General features: G+C 41.7%; 2 protein-coding genes across 2 annotated transcripts in view; one reads left to right on the top strand and one right to left on the bottom strand.

Annotated features, from left to right (window-relative positions):
- Positions 1-2,996: 2,996 nt before the first annotated feature.
- The window catches only part of nol6 (nucleolar protein 6 (RNA-associated)), a 36,796-nt gene continuing 19,195 nt past the window's right edge, over positions 2,997-20,597 (bottom strand). Inside the window, exons 18-26 of the mRNA XM_084056310.1 lie at positions 19,749-19,903; positions 18,974-19,137; positions 17,976-18,128; positions 16,574-16,671; positions 14,966-15,090; positions 7,635-7,724; positions 7,133-7,333; positions 5,321-5,422; positions 2,997-4,413 (exon numbers count right to left, since the gene is read on the bottom strand). Of these exons, the coding sequence (XP_083912436.1) occupies positions 4,264-4,413; positions 5,321-5,422; positions 7,133-7,333; positions 7,635-7,724; positions 14,966-15,090; positions 16,574-16,671; positions 17,976-18,128; positions 18,974-19,137; positions 19,749-19,903 (1,238 nt within the window). The 3' untranslated portion in view covers positions 2,997-4,263. The remainder of the gene's footprint in view (positions 4,414-5,320; positions 5,423-7,132; positions 7,334-7,634; positions 7,725-14,965; positions 15,091-16,573; positions 16,672-17,975; positions 18,129-18,973; positions 19,138-19,748; positions 19,904-20,597) is intronic.
- Positions 10,169-11,993, top strand: LOC311044608 (cocaine- and amphetamine-regulated transcript protein-like). The gene is made up of 3 exons (XM_084056312.1): positions 10,169-10,363; positions 11,023-11,106; positions 11,877-11,993. The coding sequence occupies exons 1-3, from the start codon at positions 10,214-10,216 to the stop codon at positions 11,982-11,984; spliced, it is 342 nt and encodes a 113-aa protein (XP_083912438.1). The 5' UTR covers positions 10,169-10,213; the 3' UTR covers positions 11,985-11,993.

Genomic DNA, 20,597 nt, shown 5'->3' with positions numbered 1-20,597 from the left:
AACTATGCCATACGCTGTTACTAGGTCGCTGCTGTTCAGAAGCGGTTTCAGTATCAGTATGTTGCCTTTGGTCGAGTTGTCACATCATCATTATTATGGCAAATCAATATCCTTTCAGTGTTGATTACGTCGACTAGAACTATGAGGAAAAAAACTATATAAAAACTAAATAAATACTAAGCTACGTCAAAAAATTAAAACTAGACTAAAATGTTAGGGAGGGACTAGTGGAGACGAGATCCAGTAGAACTAAAAGACAAGTAATTTTATGTTTGGTTGCGCTCGGGTGTTGCACTCTGAAAATAGCAGATCTACAAGCTGTAGATTTAGTCGACTAAAATCTTATGATATTTAGTCGACTAAAACTCGACTAAAACTTTTCAGATGAATAAAATATGACTAAAACTAAATGGAATTTTATTCAAAGACTATGACTGAAACAAAATCTAAATACTGTCAAAATCAACACTGCCTTGAATGAACTGCTTTGAATTCTGATTCTGAAGTTGGCAATCCAATACTTGATACTTCCAATAACTTTGACTGAAAACGTGGTGCTTTCACTGCTTTGACATTTCATGCAGTTGTATCCATTGGGCAGAAGAACCCAGGCATCTGACTGAGACAGCAGCACAGAGCCTGGGGCACAAGCTACTGTCACTTCCTTGCCAGCTTCAGTCCTCTGTGCCAGTCCTTCTTTCTTTTATTTTTTCTCCTTTGAAATCTGATCTCAATATAAATTCTACTCAAACAACAAAAACATTTGAAAGATAAGGTCATGTCATGTCATGGAGAACGTCTGCAACCCATTTGTCTCTGTACATTTCCCATGGGCCCATATACCGAGCAGCTAGAAAGAATGATGCTAACAGAGCAAACCGACTGCGCTGCCGATTATCATTGTATGTGTCCTTTATTTAACCACATCTCTTTTTCAAGTGGGCCCTGCTTCACACTCACTCACAATTACACACATTCTGGGAACTTCCCAGCGCAACCACACAGTGTTATACTGCTGTTGTACTGGGAGCTGCCCAGTGCAACCACAGTTTTATGCTGTTGGCCACTGGAGCAGTTGGGGGGGGGGGGGGGGGGGGGGTTCAATGCCTTGCTCAAGGGCACTTCCAATAGTGGGTGTTTTAGGGAGGGGTGTTTGAGTGTTGGTCAACCACTTCTCCTCCACCCAGGCGCCGCTGCAGATCCAACTTTCAGTAAGAGGACAGAATTAACCCATTAAGACCTGAGGCCGCGTCTAAAAAAAAATCAAAATCCTAAAAAAATACAAAATCCTAAAAAAAAATCAAAATCCTAAAAAAAAAAATCGTAAAAAATATATAAAAATATTTTTCACAATTTTTCAAAAATAGCAGATCTACAAGCTCGTAGCTATGAGATTGTAGATCTGCTATTTTTGAATAGCCAAAGAAATCTAAAGTGACACAGATGTGTTAACTTACAGGTCTTCATGGGTTAAAAAAAGTGTAGCCTACTTTTATCTGTCAACGAGCAGAACTGAATTTGCAGCAAAAAAGGACAAGACAGTAAAGCCAAGCTAAACTACACACAATTACAACAAAACTCTTTGACAAGATGCTTCTCATAGTTCACATGACAGCAGTTTACCGCATTGCATTATTATGTGATCACTGGCTCGATGGGGGGGGGGGGGGGGGACAGGCGACCCCCCCCTTTTTTCCTACTCTGTACATATATACATGTATATGTGACAACCAGGAATAGTTTGGTGACCACAGGAGAGACTGGTGACAGCCGGAATGTAGACGGCATCCCGGGAGCAGTATGGGTTAGCGCCCCAGGCTGTGTCTTCCGTGAGGAAGAAGCCCAACAAACCCACGGTGAGGCCTTTAGGAGGGCCATTCCAGCTAACCGCAAGTGGAGCTAATACCATTAGACGGCCCAATCTAGTGGTATCGACCAAAGGAACCATCACGCCAGAAGTAAATGTTTGGATCGGGGCGGTACACCTGATCTGGCGCAGCGCTCAGGTCCTGGACCTGGTGAGACGAAGGAGGAGCCCGGCCAGGAGACAACCCACAGAGCCTAGTCCCTCCACGTGCCAGAGCCTCCCCGAGTCCCGGCAGAGTACTTCCGGAGAAGCGGACTGCCCTGTCTTACCCTATAGGACTGACCATGGGTAGCTACTGGGACGTAAGTCGGGGCTTGATCAACCCTGGCTGGGTCACCTGGGCGAGGGTGTATGTTGTATGTTGCGAGACCCGAAACACCCGATGACCCCAGGCTACAACACTGATGATACGTCCCAGATGCATCCATGTGATGTTTTTCTTTATTAATAGTGTTTTATATTTGTGACGATATTGAATGTTTGGTGATATTATATGTTGATGAATTGAATACCTAGGACCCCAATGGAAACACGTCCGCTAGGAATTTTTTGGTGTTATCCTGTTAGACAAAGTGTTTGACTGTACTCGTGCCGTTTTTACATTTCTGTCTAATAAAATATTCAATCAATCAATTATATTCAGGCCTTTAAGTCAAGACGCTAATCCCCATCAAGGTTATGTATCTTACTTTGTTGGCATTCTGGGCATTACCACCCTTAAATAAATCATAACTTAATTTTCTTTTCCTCCTCCCAAAAGCTTTGGTGACAAACAAAAAGCAAAGAATGTTAAAGGAGTAGTTCACCCAAAAAATGAGCCAATAATTTGAAATTGGGGGCTGGAGGCTCGAAGTTCTCAAACATATTTGGTTGGCGGTCTCATGAGGGAACACCACTAGCTAGCCTGTGTGTTGGATCTCACTCAACCTCATTCACACACGCAGTCTGGTGGAGTGTAATCACACCAACATTTCACTGCACATCTTGTCACAGAAACCCCCTTGTCTCCATATTTCACATTTTATCATCTGTCTATAATAACTTGACCGAAATACGGATGCCAGGTTGAAAAGTGTAATAATAACTACATTGGATGCATCGGAAACCAAACACGATTTCGGCAGCCTGACAGCGGCAATAAACGTATATGAGTATGTCAAAAATAAAAGTTTTAGAAATTCCCAGAAACACATTAAAGATTAATAATAATCTACCACAGAATTGTTCCAGGAACTCCACTAGACGTGATGCCAGAATCTGTCAGATCCACTGAAGCTGTCACCTCTATGGCCAGTTACTGCATCACATAGTCAGATTGTGTATCGCCATCTAGTGGCCATCAGCGTACTTTCTCCTTTATGTTAAATGTCATACATCAGGGGTCTTCAACGTTTTTCAACCCAAGGACCCCCTAGCTGAGAGAGAGATGAAGCAGGGACCCCCACTACTGTATAAAATTGTGTTGCAGATTAAACTTTTTCATAGATTTTATAGATAGTTGGATTCATGCTGTGTAGCCTATTTCAGGATAGTTAACCTTTTAAACGGTCAATATTTAGTCAGCTTGACCATTGGCTCTGTACTTTTCCCCTCTACATCAAAGCTCACAACGCCTCGCAGCTGCTATGTTTGGCTAATGTTTCCCATCACACAAAGATAGATGGATGGGTGGAGAGAACGGATGAAAAAATACATGAAGCAAGATTTTAACAAGCATGCCTTTATTAGACATGGTGCTGCTGGGTCAACAAAAAAACATATTTCATTCCATCACTATACTTATAAAATGATTATTAATTGTGTATGTATAGTTAACAGATTTAGACAAAAGCTCTTGGTTGAACAGTATTACATTGTGCTATATAGAGTACAGACATTCGCTCGTCCCCTGGGTCACAGAAGTAATTTCTCTACGGAAAATAACATTGGGTTATTTTAGAATCATCTCATAATTTATAAAAAATGTGGTCCAAAAACTACGATGACGATAGTCAGTCACTCAGATTTGATACAGTTTGTTTCTGGCGAAAATGTAATTAATTCCGCGGCAATAACGTTAGCCTCAGTTGATACTTCATATTCATAAGAGTCAAACCGCCGGGCGCATTCGTTTATTTTTGGAACACAGTTCTTATTTGACGCAATATTAAACTTGTCTATGGGAATTCAGAATGGAGGAGAAAAAAACATGACCCAGGTAGGATGTGTAAATTACGTCAGACTCAAATACAAAGTAAAAAGCAGAACAAAAGAAGAATCCAAAACACAAAGGGAATATCTATAATACATCCATTGAAATTGATGGTTTCTTGTGTGTGTGTGTGTGTGTGTGTGTGTGTGTGTGTGTGTGTGTGTGTGTGTGTGTGTGTGTGTGTGTGTGTGTGTGTGTGTGTGGTCTAGACTTCCCATCTCTCCGTCCTGGCCTCCACTGATTTGACCAGGCCCTTGCCCATGATGTTGAAGTCCTCAACGATGGCCTCCACATTGGGGATGGTTTGAGCCTCCTCCCCGCTCACCTCCACACGCCGAGCAGATACCTGGGATGTCTGTGTGACAGACAGGGAGGCATGGGTCCTCGTTAGTCACATACAGTTGAGGACAAAGGGCTCAACCCCAGAACTTGAGTCAAAGAATAGATATGTTACAGTATGATGGAAAACCAGTCAGATTGAAAAAAGGAGTGCTCGTTTTCTTCTAGTTCACCTCCCATGCTCCCCCGCGGCAAAAAAATAAATGACGTCTCGGAGGTACAGAGACTAGGGGGATGATGATTTACGATTCTGTCCCTGTCGGGACATAACTCGGATGGCGCTGAGTCGGCTGGTGACTTTGTAACACTCGCTTGCCTAAGCTCACTCGGCGGTGCCTCTCGTGGCTCACGTCACTTTCAGACGGCGCGCCTCCGTCGGTGAAAACGAGCGCACGTTTTTCAATCTGACTGGTTTTCCAATTACAATGTGCCAGATGTACTCCTGGTCAAATATTACTCCACTATAAGTGAAAGTTGCTCTGACAAATTTGTACTTGAGAGTTAAAGTACGGGAGAAGTCGTAGGACAAAAAAGGATTCAAAAGTACAAATTACAAAGTACCGTTTATTTTTAATATCAGTGCACTGCTGTACTAAAATGTATCAAAGATGTTCCTGACATTTTCAAAAAATATCAATAGTAAAAATAGCAGATCTACAAGCTCACAATCTTCTATTTTCACTATATCAATAATATATTATATTATATTATTATTATTATATCATAATATAACATCTGTTTCTGATATGTAGTGGAGTGAAAGTCAAAAGTATCCAAAAATACAAATACAAAAAGTGAAAGACAGATACATTTGGTTTTACTTAAGTACAGTACTCAAGTAATTATTGTCCACCACTGACCACCAGGATGAAATGATGCATGTGTTAGTCAGTGCCAGGTGGGAAGATGGATGTTGTTCTCACCTTGAACGGCGCCAAGATGAAAGCCTTGGGTTTCCACAGCACTGCGATCACCGTGCCTCCATAGGGGTCGTAGAAGAAGAGAGCCAAATCCCCAAACGCATCCTTGTGGAATGGATTAGTAAACGTACAATATGTGTCACAACAGATTCCTTTAATCTTTTGATTACTCATACAGGCAGGTTATCCGTTAAAAAGGAGGGGGAGTGGTCTCTTTACAACCTTTAAGCGTCATACACAGGGGCTTTGCTCCCCATTAGGAAATGTCTGTATCGATATCTGGAAAAGGTGACACATATTTCTATGAAACAGAACCGTTTAACCCAGTGTGGTTCTCTAAAACATTGGTTCTCAAAGTGGGGTCCAGGGACCCCCAGGGGTCCTTGAGGGAGTTCCAGGGGGTCCCCAGCTAAATGATAGATTAGGCAAATGGACCCTTATGGGTCTGTAACTCTGAAAGTGTACAAATGGAACCAAATGGACCCTAACGGGTCCATTTGGTTCCATTTGTACACTCTCAGAGTTACATTGACATAGATTTTACAATATAAATTGCGGTCCAAGTGATAGAAATGCCAGTAAATGGGGGTCCGTAGCCCTAATGCATGTCAAACTGGGGGTCCTTGAAATTAAAATGGTTGAGAATCACTGCTAGAGCCGTAAAAAAGCTTCTCTTATGGGGGTCCACGGGCTAATAAGTGTCAATTTGGGGGTCCTTGACATGAAAAGGATTGAGAACCACTGCTCTAAAAGACCATCACTGCATCAAAACTAATCAACAAACAATAGTATAAAAACTGGTCAAACATTGGCCAAATTGTCAAATAATATAAGAAAGAGGAAAACAATTGTGAAAAGAGACGATCTACAACCTTACAACGCAATATCTATCTGTGGAATCGAGTCAAACTAAATGTAATGCCTCAACTCCTACATTCCAAGTGCTTGTCAAAGTGTGGGGGTCCCCAGTTCAATTATTATTATTTTGGGGGGGTCCCCATTTCAAATATGATTATTTTGGGGGTCACGACCTGAAAAGGTTGAGAACCACTGCTTTAAATTGCTTGTTATTGCCTATTTCTAGTGTACGACACCGGTGTGCAGCCATTTATGAATAGATCTGACATAACCCCAACCTGAACTCAACCTCTAAATGCCTAATCCTAACCTGAATAGCTTCCTAATTGTAAACCCAAAAGTCCTTACACCGGGAGCGTGACGGATAAACAATCCGAAAACGCGTCACAAATATTTCACATCAAACTATTCCTTTGGTGATGCCTCATTCATTCAGGTTGCATGAAATTAACCTTAATCTGTCTTTTGAGGACGCTCTTCCGCAGCCTGTGAATGACCCCAGGATCACCCAAGAAGAGTACACCCCAGAAATCACGCGATCACAACAAAATTAAGCTGGTTTCGTTTAGTATTATAGGATTCATAAAAATCTAATTTTCTATGCTTTCTAATTCTTTTTTGACAAAAACAAGCCACATTCAACTGCCCGGATCAACGGATTATCGCAACGGCACGCCCCCCCCCCCCCCCCCCCCTCTCAATTCTCAGAGAACCCCGTACGTGTTTTGAGGGATTGCCTAGTGGATCGTTGTGAAAAATGATATTCTACGATTTTTCAAAGGTTTGTGAAAACACTCCGAAACGCTGGCAAGGACAGCTACAGACGATGTTTTAAATAGTTAATGCTTTCATAGAAGACATGCTGACTTCTATGGAATCCAAATGACCAGTCGTGGAGACTGATTACTTTAATCCATGCACACACACACAAACAGACACAGACAGACACACACTCACCCTGAGCTCTGTGAGGTAGCAGGACACAGGGTTGTAGCCGATGACGGGCAGGGCCCCTCCGCTGGGGGCCACGCTGCCCTCCATGGTGCCCCGGTTGAAGGTGACGGCGGGCGGGTCCACCGCCTGGCTGACCAGCGGCACCTGCAAGGGGTTCAGGTGGATGAGCACGTCGTAGGGCTCCAGGGGAGGACGCAGCGCCACCTACAGTAAAAAAGAAAAACGCACACACACAACACATTGGAGTCAATGAGGAAATTAATGAACCCTAGTGCAGTGGGTCCTCCGGTTGGCTGGCGCGCGCGCGCACACACACACACACACACACACACACACACACACACACACACACACACACACACACACACACACACACACACACACACACACACACACACACACACACACACACACACACACACACACACACACACACACACACACACACACACACAGTGTCTTTGTGAATCTTATACATGTACTGTATAATGTGTGTTATACAAACCTTGACATCATGTGTCTGGCTGCTGTCCATCATTTGAGGTTCTAGAGCCTTGAGGCTCTCTGCAGCCAGCATGACCACACGCTGTAGCATCTGTAACACACACACATATACACACACATTACGTTTTTGGGGTATTTTTTTAAATAATATGTATCCTTTTTTTATGTCTGATTCTGCAAAATAGAGGAAGTTCTCTATAAGCCTCTAGGGTTCTAAACTTCTCCTGCACAATATTATACATGTATTTTTTTCTTCTGTTTTTAACTGTTTATGTGCTAATAAATAAAACTGAAGACCAAGACTTTCTAAACCAGGATCCATTACACAACACTTATGTCCCCCGAACAAAACCTTCTCTTCTGTTTCTTTAACCGAGTGAACCCTATTCTGGGCACGGCAAAATAGACAAACATTTGGCCAAGAAATAGGATGTAATGGGATAGGTGGAGTGGGTCAATGATGGGTCTCTCTTGGGTCCCGGTCAATGAAGTATTGTGTCGCTGTCGTATGTCTATATTTTAACATTTTGTGTTTTCATAAATGAATGCCCTACTTGATCATACTACAGCGTCACAGGAAAGCATCAAAAGTAGCAGATCTGCAAGCTCGAAACGTGGCGCGAAGCGACACGTTTCGAGCTTGTAGATCTGCTACTTTTGATATTTTTGAATTTGGATCCTGAAAAGTAAGTTGTGGACATAATGAGGTTTGCAGTGCACCCGACAGAGACAGTTTAATTGGTCAAGCACAGCAACCACAAAAAAAATATATATATATATATAAAAATATGTCCTGATTGACGAGTTGTCCCCTGATGTGCCTTCTTGATGGAACTCATTTGATAACAGCTGAGATTAATTGAAACCCTTTTTTTGTTGCTGTGGCTTTTGTCAAAAAAAAGAACACTAAAATGTTCCCGAAGGATGCCAGTCGCACCCACACACTCTGCCCTTTTTCTGTCAAAACACATTTATTGGTTTAAAGTTTTACAATTCTTGAAACCCCAAATGCATTCTCAAAACTGTCAGCACAAACCCCACAACATTAACTCATTTGTTCAAAACGCAATATCATTCTTTATTATGCTAGGGTGGGATGGCTCAGGGTAGAGGACAGAGTACAGCAACTTGCAATGGGCCTGGTGTACAAGATACACTATGCCACAAAGACACCCATGTACCTGTCAAACTACTTCAAAGACATCCACAATCACAACACCAGAGGGAGCTCCACAAATCACATCAGCACAAATGTGGCTGAAACAAGGGGTTCAATTTGTTCTACTGCTATGCCACCAAAATGTGGAATTCCCTACCAACAGTCATAAAAAAAAGTGTGAATCTTTACTTCAGAACCGCTCTAAAAGAGCACTTAGAGGCTGCAATTCGGACCTGGCCCCTGTAAAAAGGATCACTTCACCTAATTTCAATTTTCATATAATTGGTCCTCACTAATGCTCATTACAAGATGGCATAATTTCTGTCTACGCACTCTATGTCTCGTTAGTGGGCTACGGACAGTGCACAGAAACCTGCCTACCAATGAGATCATCGGTGGGGATTCCAAGCTAACAAAAACTTCAGCCTTTCTCTTCCTGGAAAGTAGCAGATCTACAAGCATACAACGCGTTGCAACACGACACGTTGTGAGCTTGTGGATCGGCTATTTTCAGCAAAGAGACTATAAGGGTATAGAGGGAAAAAATGAGTGGACAGGGGCCGGACTTAACATTAGGCAAGGTAAGGCAACCGCCTGGGGCCACAACAGTCAGGGGGGCCTCATGACATTTTCCCAAATTACTATTTTTTAAATATAAATAATCAGTTTTCATTCCAATTGAGGCCCGTCAAAAATCACACATGAAAATGCGTCAATGTGCCACCCCCCCTTCAGTCCAGACTGCAGTGGACTATTCCATTATGCCGAGAGAACGTCACATCACATTCCACGAACTAAACAGCGAGCGCACCGTTTGGTGTTTTGGTCGTCAAGTGACGGGAGAGAGAAAGAGAGACGGGATGCCGGTCCGGTCGATTTTGAAAATGAAAAGATGGAGGACAAAGGAAGAATAATAATTAGTTTACAAATAAACGTCTAAAATTAACTTTCTATTTAATTTCCGCTGCCGCACCTGACGTTACCGTTGTTACAGCAACAACAACAAACAGCCACCATTGTGCTGTGATTTCAGGAGTGACATCTCTTCCTATGATGACGATAATGACGATGACGATGATGATCAGCATCAGCAAGTCTTGTCAAGAGAACCGAGGTAATGTTTGCATCCATGCTGGCTATGCCACAGTCACCTCATATACTCTTTATTCATTGACTTAAAAAAAGTTCTGGTTTTGGACACGGTTTCCACCCATGATTCATGATGCCGTCGGGTCTGTGAGGACACCTCTAAAAGCAGGACGTCACAGAAGTCCCAGCCCCCCCCCCCCCTCCTATCAGAGGGGTATAAAACCACAACACAGAGACTCAGTGTGTCAACAACACAGGCATCCAAGGTGGAAGTGGGACCACTCGGCACAGAGGTTTACAGGAAGCTTCATATCTGGGTCAGGGAAAACACCATGGGGGTCTGTGGTCAGCTCTGTCTTCTCCGTATGCTGCTGTGTGCGGCTGTGATCTGCTACAACTACGCACCCGCTCACACCAAGGAGCTCAAATCAAAGTATCTGACTTATTTCTCTTCTTCGGACGACAGCACCGAAAAACAATTGGTGAGGAATTTTCTTCTAAAGAGACATTTTATTTGATCAACGCAACAGCTAATGATGTGAACATTTCAGTCGTACAATGTTAATTAACCAATAATTCTATAATAAATCTACTTATTTCCATATTTTTTTTATAATACAGAATTTATATTATTCCTTGATCATAACCTGTTAATACTGTATACTACTCCTATATCATAATCTTTTATGTTAATCTCATATTCTGTCAGTATTCACATGATTATTTTGCCATTTTAACACATTGACTGCCTGAATTATTTTCACTGCCTATTGTTATTCATGCCAGAGATTTTTCAATGAAAAAAAAAAGTACTCAGGAGCCGAGATACAAAATTTTAAAGTTTTAAGTTAACAAGGAAGTGGATGAGAGTAAAGATCTTCGAAAATTCATATCTCCTTGGTCTTTGGGTCAAATAAAAAAAAAAAAAAAAATTTGAAAAATTATTTTTTTGCTAAAATCGAGTTAACTCGATCTTGGCAGGCAAGTGATGAAAAGCTAATATCGAGTTAACTCGATCTAGGCAGTCAATGTGTTAACTCTGAAGTAGGCTTAGCGTAGACCCCAGGGGTACTCCGGTCAATGAAGTATGTAGGGTTTAAGTCAAGTGGTTAACAAACAGAACTTGTGGTGTTGTTTGCAGATCAGTGATTTGCACGGCGTCCTGGAGAGGTTGAAGAACAACAGGTTTCCCCCGCAGGGGAAGAAGCTGAGTTATCTGCCTATGGTACGTGACAATGTGACAACTCATTTACCATAATCCACTAACATGTGCTTCCACATCAACCGTTCATCTCCACAGAGTTAGGGATAACTTTTAAGAGAATGTGTGGTCTCACTACTACCAAAAAAAGAAAAGCTTTAACATCAGTCACGTGGCTACCAAAATGGTTCCATTTCACATGTTACTTTTACAAATACTGTAAATCAGATTACTTACTTCAATCAGATGATATTTAGTTTTAAAACCAAGGCTGGTAGATCCATATTGAACACCATGGTTCAATATAGAACCTTTTTAGGGGGCAGCTAGGGAAGTATTTTCAGTTGCATACAGTATACTGTAAAAAAAACTTTTCTGATGAGGATCTATTGTCCATTACACTCATAATGTAATGGACACACGCAAGTTGCCCAATAATGCATAATTAAGGCAACATGATGTGATTGACGTGATGAACATGACATGGTTGATAATGATGATATTGATGTGGTTTATAGCAGGGGTTCCCAAACTTCTCCCCATGACCCAAACTTAGAAAAATGCATTATGAGGTCCACAAATAGTGAAAATAGCCAACGCAACACACATTGTGAACTTGTAGATTGGCTATTTTCACTATTTATTTTAGGTTTTGAAATTTTTGAGTTTGTTTATAGTTTTGGAAAATAATGATGTTGGAATTGTAGGAAACTAAAAAATAAGTTTAAAAAAAGGACATTACTCGCGACCGAGTAATGAGGCTGATAGTGATACATGTGTTTCTATCTCCACAGTGTGACCCAGGAGAACAGTGTGCGCTGAGGAAAGGCTCCAGGATTGGAAAACTGTGCGACTGCCCCTTGCCCAGAACGTGCAACTCCTTTCTACACCGCTGTTTGTGATACTCACTCCCTCCTCTCTCTCTCTACTCTGTTTACACCATCATGTCTGACTGCTGAGAAAGAACAAAACCATGAAACAAAATCTACTTTGATAACGCTCTTGTGAAGTCTGTTGAATGTGAAGTCTGTTGAATGTATTTGTAAAAAGATTCTATTTTGTCTACTTATATAATGTTTCCTCGTTTCATGAACTGTTAATAACTGCACAACAACTGTATTTTGTCATTTGTAAGATATTACTTGGTGCTACATCATTACACACTCTAAGAAGATGGTCTCAACCACCACATACTGTAGAGTATAGATGTTATTTATGTTGAATTGTCCACAAGCCGCCTATAAGATGCCTCACTAATACAATCCTTGGTCTCAAACAGTTGAGGATCTTAACCTCTTAAACCCTATATACTTTAAGGGGTCTGCTCCCCTTTTTCCTTCACACCAAATCTCTTCTAGCTGAATAGCTGCTATTTTCATGTTTGCCCCAAAATAGGGACACTAGGGTTCAAGTGGTTTAAGGGCTTTTGTCTTAAGAGTCCCCCTACCCTTATTTTTCAGCTTTCCCCCTCTATATTTGTTCCCAAATGCATTGTTTCCTGTTTGGGATCTATAGTCTGTTTCTTTCATTAGCCTGTCTTTCCTTCTTTTTTTTATAATTTCATTGGTGTAATTGTTGCATCTTTCTGTTGTTATCTTTGCATGATTTCGTCTGTTGTTTTTATACTGCGTTGGCCTCGTCTTGGCCAGGTCTCACTTGGAAAAGAGTTGTTTTAACCTCTATGTGACTTCCTGGTTAAACAAAGGTTATATATAGGCTACAGTATATGCATTATTGTAGACATCTTTCAGTGTGTGGTAATACCGACACAATTTATAAATGTTAAAGCAAGCTGCTTATGTCAGTACCTTACTTACAGTATCATTTACATCATTGGTAATCACTGTATGCTCTTTACTGCAGATATGTGTTTAAGTATGTATGAGTGTGTATTTTTAGGGTAAGTTGTGGTTTGGCTAGCCGTTTGTATGTATATACGCATACATACTGTATTAATTATGTCTAAACATATGTGCCGACAGTATATTTGCTTTTTTTTGGGGCGCGTACCAAGCAATATCTCCAAGTTAATGAGAGTGACTACAGTATATATGTGCCTTCTGTGGGTCTGTCATATTATTGTTACACTTTACCGACCAGTCCTTATAGTGTTTTGTTTGGCTTTGGCTTTTATTCACTGCCGTATTACAGGTTGTATTGTATGTCAACATCTCTTTATGTTAAATGATAATAAAAATGTGACCACTCAACGTGTGTGTGTGTAATTGTGAAATTATGTTTTAGTAATATTGTTCCTGCTCTTCTACGTACAGTACTGCCAACCAGGTGCAGAAATCACAAATTGAGGCTTTACCCTTTGCTTTCATAAGAAATATCCAAGATGATTAGGAGTATATGGAAGATGCTTCTGAACATATTGCTAGTTTGACCACTTCAAATGTTCTAATCTTAAAATAATATGCGAAAATAGCCCATCTACAAGCTCTCAATGCGTTGAGAGCTTGTAGATAGGCTATTTTCACTGTGCAACATGCTCCCATAGAAGACATGATGGCTTCATATGGAATCCAAACGTGTAAGAGCTGAAAAGGTCCACTCTGCACTTCTACCTACTGTATAACCATAGGTGTCCCACAAGGTTCAATCCTAGGACCGGTTCTCTTTACCACAGCTGAGTGGTTAGTGAGCCCACCTAGGGAGCCAGAGGCCCTGGTTGCCCCAGGTTCGATTCCAGGCCAGGCCAGCATATGTGTCGATGAAATGAAATTTGTCCCTGAGCAAGACTCTTAACCCCTAATTGCTCACAGGTTCTCATTGGAAACAAGACCGCAAGGACTTTCATGAACGACCTGTTAAAAGGAATTATCCTTATCCTTATATCGCTAAGGATTTGAAAGATTGCAATGTACATTTATATGCTGATGATACAATGTTATACTGTTGGGCTGACTCTATGCAATTGGCTGCAACTTGCTTTCAATATTTTACAAGGAGCACTTTCTAAACTTAAACTTGTTTTAAACGCAGAGAAAACAAAGTGCATGTTTTTCACCAGAGCAAAATTGATTGATTTTACAAACTTAAAAATGTGCACTTTTATCTGGTACACCACTTGAAAGGGTCCAACGTTACAAATATCTGGGCATATATCGATGATAAATTCACCTTATAAATTCACCGTATATTCACCATATTGAGAACCTGATCAAAACATTGCGGGCAAAACTTTCTCTACTGTATAGAAATTGTTTCCCCTTGTTTTGCAGAAAGAGGATCATACAGGCTGTCCTACTCTCAGTCTTAGACTATGGGGACATCATTTATAGACATGCTGCTGCCACCCTTAAGCCATCTACCACTCTGCTCTAAGGTTCATCACAGGTGACCCATATACTGTAATACCCACCATTGCACTTTATACACTACAGTTGGATGGCCCTCTCTCACCATCATTGGTACATCTTATTTACAAAGCTCTGTTAAATAAATAAGAGTCTAACAGACATATATTTCATCACTGTTAAAACCAAATACTTCCACCCATCAAACACGTTCTCAGGAATACATCCCATTATTGGTCCCCAAGGCCAACACCGAGCTAGGTAAAACAGCCTTCGGTTCTAGCGCTCCCTTTACCTGGAATGAACTGGGTCAATTTAAAAACCTGCTCGCTAATCTTGTTGTTTTAAATTGTCACTGTTTTATTAAGCTGTCTTTATACTCAGTTTTTTTGCTTGTTTTCACATACATAACTTGTTTTATCCTGCTGTTCTTATTTCAATATTATTTACACTGTTGTATTATGCCTTCTGTAATCTCGGCATGATTGAAATGAGGGCTCTGCCCTAAATGTATTTCCAAGAAAATAAATAAAGGTTGAATGAAAATCCATGCGTGTGCGTGTGTGTGTGTGTGGTCTGACCTGTACACTAGGAGACGGTTTGGTCCATAGAGATCGCTTCTTGTCCTGGGGGGTGGCGATAAACATGACGGGCAGAGACTCCCTGGAGGCCATGAAGTCATTCCTGATCTCGGTGTAGTCGGCAGCTACACGTGACAGAGAGGAAACATGGGTGGGGGGGGGGGGTGGGTTGGCGGACGACAAAACAATTTGACCCTCTTAAACAAACTGGGGCGTATAAACGGACCAGGATGTGGATGTGTGTGAGTGTGTTTGTTGTGCTGACACAGATACAGAGAGAGAGGGAGAGAGAGAGAGAGAGAGAGAGGGAGAGAGAGAGAGAAAGAGAGAGGGAGGGGATAGTGTGAAAGTGTGAGAAAGACTGAGAGATTGAGACGAGGGAGCCTGAGCGAGTGAGAGTGCTGCTACTGTAAGTGACAGAAGTTGATTGGCAATCTTCAATACATACATAAACCCTTTTAGGGCGATCATTCAGTGAATATTGCTGATGTACAACCTTACAATGTGTCACGAGAAGCATGAAGGGTTTAAGTAGTTAAATCACTTTTAGCCCTAAAAAAAAAATTTGGTTAGGAACTGCAACCGAAACATTGTTGTTTTCTCTTGTCCCAAACAGCAAATCACAGTGGGGTGTGTCTATTCTACAGGTTGTAAGATGCAACGTAAAACAATGGTGTAAGCAAGTAAAAAAATGAAATAAAAAATATAAAATAAAAAAAGACCACACTAATAAATATCGCTGAAGAATATTACGTTCTCACTTTCCGTGTTGTCACAGACTGTAAACAGTCGGGCTTATCAAATTCAGGGATAAAGTTGTTGCCTACCATTACCACAAATTAGGGCTTCATATTTTTATTAACAATCTCTATTCAGGTCAGGGTCGTTTGGTTAGCCTACATCTGTGGTGAGCACAAGTCATTATCATTATAAATGTACCACTCAGGGGAACAAAGTACTTGTGTTGTCAATCCCTCAGTTTAATGTTTTTCTTTTACTTAACGTTATTTTGTAGGTAAGAACCTGGCAATCTTAACAGCGCAGGGATGTATGTCTCGAGGAGGGAAAAAAAATCTGTATCAACAGGTCTGTAATCCTCAGTATCTCTGCTTGTGTCAAATTAAAAGTGTGAGTATAAATGTATGTCATATACATTTCTAAGGGATGTAACCTGTCATGATGACTGTGTTGCCAACGTAAAACAGCCACTCTTCCTCATCCTCCAAGTGTGTCCAACACACGTGTCGTATATTGGCAATATTGGCTCTCTTTCAAATATGCGTGCAAAGTTTACTTTGGGAAGCTGCAGGCATCAACGCCCTCCATTGATGACGTATCCGTGATTACAATGGTTCTGCTTACAACCGGTGGAAACGCGGAGCCGGTTTTGCTAGAAAGCACCAAGGTTCCAAGAATCCATAACGGAACCAGGTGCTAGAACCAAAGTTATTTTGGTGGGAAAAGGGGGCATTTGAGAGAGTGTGCGGATATACGGTTCACTAGAAAGCTCCAATGTTCCAAGAATCCATAACGGAACCGGTGCAAGAACCGAAGTTATTTCGGTGGAAGAAGGGGCATATACACCTCTCCTCTGCTTTGTATGCTTACCAGTGAGCTGGTTGTTTAGGTTCACTACCAAGGGATTGTTCTTCCAATCAAAGGAAGAGAGTAGATGGAGGAAGCGAAGGAAGCCCACCTGGAGAGAACTGAGAGAGAGAGAGAGCGAGAGAGAAATACATGTCATGCACGTGACTTGGTGAATAACAAAGGCACAGACTTTAGTATGGAATATATAATGGCGTAGAGTAAGGGTTTCCAAACTTTTCAGGCCCACCAAAATAATCATATTTGAACTGGGGACCCCCCTCCCCACCCTGATAAGCACTTGGAATTGTAGGCATTACATTTAGTTTGACTCGGTTCCACAGATAAACATTGTTAAAATAGCCGAATTACAAGCTCACAATGCCTACCCAGGGCCCGCACAAATTACTCGGTGTGTCAGTCTGCTCACAGACTGACACACGGACGGACAGGGGCAAAAACATAAGTCTCTGGCCATTTGGCCTAAGGTTATCCGGCCTGGCCGAGACAAAAAGCATCTTGTTAAAAGGGCGAAGTGGAAAAAATGACATAATAATTTCCACCAAATCTCTTGAATGCCTTTACTCTCAACACTGCGGGTAGATGATTTATTATCGATAAAGTAAATATACTGTGATCACACTGGAAAAGCATTTTAACGACAATTTCTGCAGCCATGTCGCCCACTAATAAGGCATTTTTCTCCGACGCGTTAGGGCTGAAACTGAACTTGGACCCTTAAATTTGACACTGGAAGGGAAATAAAAGCACCAAATGATGGCGAATGATGATCACAAGTTGAGCTGAAGCCAAACTGACCAAAACCTTGGTTTGGTTTGTCACAATAAAGCAGCAATAAAAAGAACGTCATACTTAACATTTCTTTGTATAATTATGGAACACAGACAGGCGACACAAACTCCAGCATGAGATGCAACGCGCTGTCGTCAGCTTGTAGATCACTCCTTTTAAGCAAGCAACACCCTAATACTACAGAGTATAAATAGCCACTGTCGACACAGAAACCTTGCATCTCAATGTCACTTTTTATGTTTTTTTTCGTTAATAAATTCCTGTGAAAGAATGAAGCCATGATGAAGTAGCCTGATTATCAGACTGAAGCTGCGTGGAGCAGTCCACTCAGAGAGTGGACGAGGTCTATGGTCTGGAACCAGGCTAATGATGAAGGTCAGTTAGACTGAAACTTGTTGTACTCGCAATAAAACACTTTTTTTTGCTGTAAGTGAAGACAGTGAGTGGGATCTCCCTTTTTTCCCCGTTTATAAATGCCCAACTTTCTCATACCACTGTGTCACACAAAGTAGCAACATTATTAAAAAAAAAGAAAATCCTGAAAAGTATTGGTTTTGGAGATACAAGGTTTCCACACAGCGACGAAATTAGGCTTAAATTGAGAAATAATTACCCAGGAGGGGTGAACGGGGCAGGCTGCAGGAAGAGGGACGCCACCAGCAGGTCTGCTGTGTTTTCTGAGATGTCGTCACTGAAGAGCTGGGCACCCAACCACCGCTTGGCCAGGCGACACACTCCCCCGAAACATGGGTGCTGCTGCTGGAGGCTGAGGAGGAGTAGAAACACGTGTGGAACGAGGGGGGCGGTGAAAGGAGATGGGGAAAGGTTAAGATACAGAAAAGAAGATAAAAAGGAAAAGAGAAATGAGATGATGGAAATGAGAAACGCTATAGATGACTGGTGCAGATCAGAGAGTGATAAAATCTATCACTAGCACACGCACTTTTACACACACGCACACACACATAGGGCTGTCACGATTACAAATTGAATTTGAAGATTCATTGTCACACAAATAATTGTAACGATTTGTGTTTTTGGCATTGAACATTAGAACAGAATACCATTTTAATTTCTATTTGTTTTTTAGGCTCCATAATCAAAAATCTAAAAATCAAAATCAAAGTTATGTGTTGTAAGCTTGTAAATCAACTATTTCTGCTATTTTTGAAAAATGTTTGCGATTATGCGATTATGTAATAATTGTGACAGGCCTACACACACACACACACACACACACACACACAGTACGTGTGTACTACAGTACTACAATGTATGCACACAAACTAACGTGCACACGTTTGTAGAAATAAGACACTTGCGCATAAACACACATTCCGCTCATGATTAGACACACTTTCTGTGATCCCCCTGCACGTGCTTGTGCAGCATAGTAGCTCAGCCTGAAGCCCAAAAGCCTAATATCTACAATGGCCAAGGGGATTCCCTCTTGTCTTTAGATGTTTGGTTTCCCACGCGGGAGATCCGGGTTTGAATCTTGGGTGTTAAATGTGCTCATTCGTTCGCTTGCTCACACACACACACACACACACACACACATACACACACACACACACACAACTTGATTTTCATGTCCCATGTGAGCCGTACCCATGCAGAGAGCTGGTCAGGAGGGGCTTGTGAACGGTCTCCATCTCCAGAGCCCGGGCCTCTTCGTTGTCCCTGACCAGCAGCATTCCCTCAGGACTCAAGCTCTCTCTCAGCACCTGAGGCTCGCGCTGGCACGCGACCTGGACACGAAACGCTAAGCCGTCCTGTAATACACACAAAAAACAACAACACCACCACTCTCAATTCAAGAAGAAATTAAGGAAGAAAAGAACAAATGAACTTGTTAGATAAAGAATACAACAGACATTTAGGGCCGTCCCCTGAAAGTCGACGTGTGGGTCGAGGAGCCTGACGTCGAGGAGCATTCCTTGAGTCGAAACGACTTTTTCGGTAATCGGTAGCCTAGGACTCTCCAAACTTTTTAAAAATCTGGCATCGGTCGGACTCTAGCGTTAACCCATTAAACCGGGAAAGCATCTATGTAATTTTATACTTTGGCTATTCAAAAAAAGCAGATCTACAATATCTATGCGCTTGTATATCTGCTATTTTTTTTAAATCGTGAACATATTTGTAAATCTTTGAATATATATATTTTTGAAAGCGATACATTTTTAACTCAAATCTTTGCTTCTGGGGGTCCGCAGCCAAATACATCATAATTTTGGGGGTCCTTGACATTAAAAGGTTTGAGAACCACTAATTGCAACATGAGTTTTTCAGAACACTGTTTTGATTTAGAAGACATTTGTAGAATCGGCCTCAGGTCTTAATGGGTCAATAATCGTTCCCTCTCTCTCTCCCTCTTCCATACCTTCCAGACATCCAGGTGTGTGGGGCAGGGTTTACAGGTGTAGAGGTGCTGCTTATGAAGCTGCTCTGCCAGACTGATGTGGAAGGCAGCCTTGAGATGACGGACGGCCAGGCGGTCCTGTGGCCACTTCCCACTGCCCTCCATGTGACAGATCACTGCAACGGGAGAGACACACATGTGCACATGTTTACATTAGAGCATTCAGGAACACAACTTTTTGAAAGCTCTCCCCAATCAAAATGTGCAGCTCTAGTTAGGGGCATGTATTCTGAACTAGCTAGGAAGTGAGCACACTCTGGTGGACATACTGTGTGTGTATATATATATATATATATATATATATAGTGAGAGAGGAACGGAGAGACAAACACACAGGCTCATTAGAATAGTTTTGCACCCACCGCTTCGATCAAACATTACATTCAAGCGAACATTAAACACCATTACACACCCACCCACCCACCCACCCACCCACACACCCACACACCCACACACACACACACACACACACAGTGATATCTATCTGTCTGTCTGTCTGTCTGTCTGTCTGTCTGTCTGTCTGTCTGGCACATTCATCTCAGACCACATCAGGACAGCCCTCATATTGCAGCCTGGAATGGGCTTGTCTCAAGTAGGGTGGGCCACACATAATTTACAATTTAGGCATTTAGCAGACGCTCTTAATCCAGAGCGATTTACAGTAAGCAAGGACAACAAAAGGTAATACATCAAATGCATAGAAATAGTTATCTACTAATAAACTTATACATAAGTAAACCAAGAACCTATCATCAGTCTAACCGTAGAATATCCCCCAAAAAAATCAATAATCTGTACATTGAAACACAC

This window comes from Gymnoscopelus microlampas (assembly GCF_963454915.1).
Source record: "Gymnoscopelus microlampas genome assembly, chromosome: 4".
NCBI lineage: Eukaryota > Metazoa > Chordata > Actinopteri > Myctophiformes > Myctophidae > Gymnoscopelus > Gymnoscopelus microlampas.
The sequence above is the reverse complement of the archived record's forward strand: the minus strand, read 5'-3'. Positions and strand labels throughout refer to the sequence as shown.

Excerpts from the sequence above, each read along its gene's own strand:
- LOC311044608 (XM_084056312.1), top strand. The coding sequence starts at position 10,214 with ATGGGGGTCTGTGGTCAGCTCTGTCTTCTCCGTATGCTGCTGTGTGCG. Across the intron at positions 10,364-11,022 it reads ACAGCACCGAAAAACAATTG|ATCAGTGATTTGCACGGCGT; the intron begins GTGAGGAATTTT and ends TGTTGTTTGCAG. Across the intron at positions 11,107-11,876 it reads AGCTGAGTTATCTGCCTATG|TGTGACCCAGGAGAACAGTG; the intron begins GTACGTGACAAT and ends CTATCTCCACAG.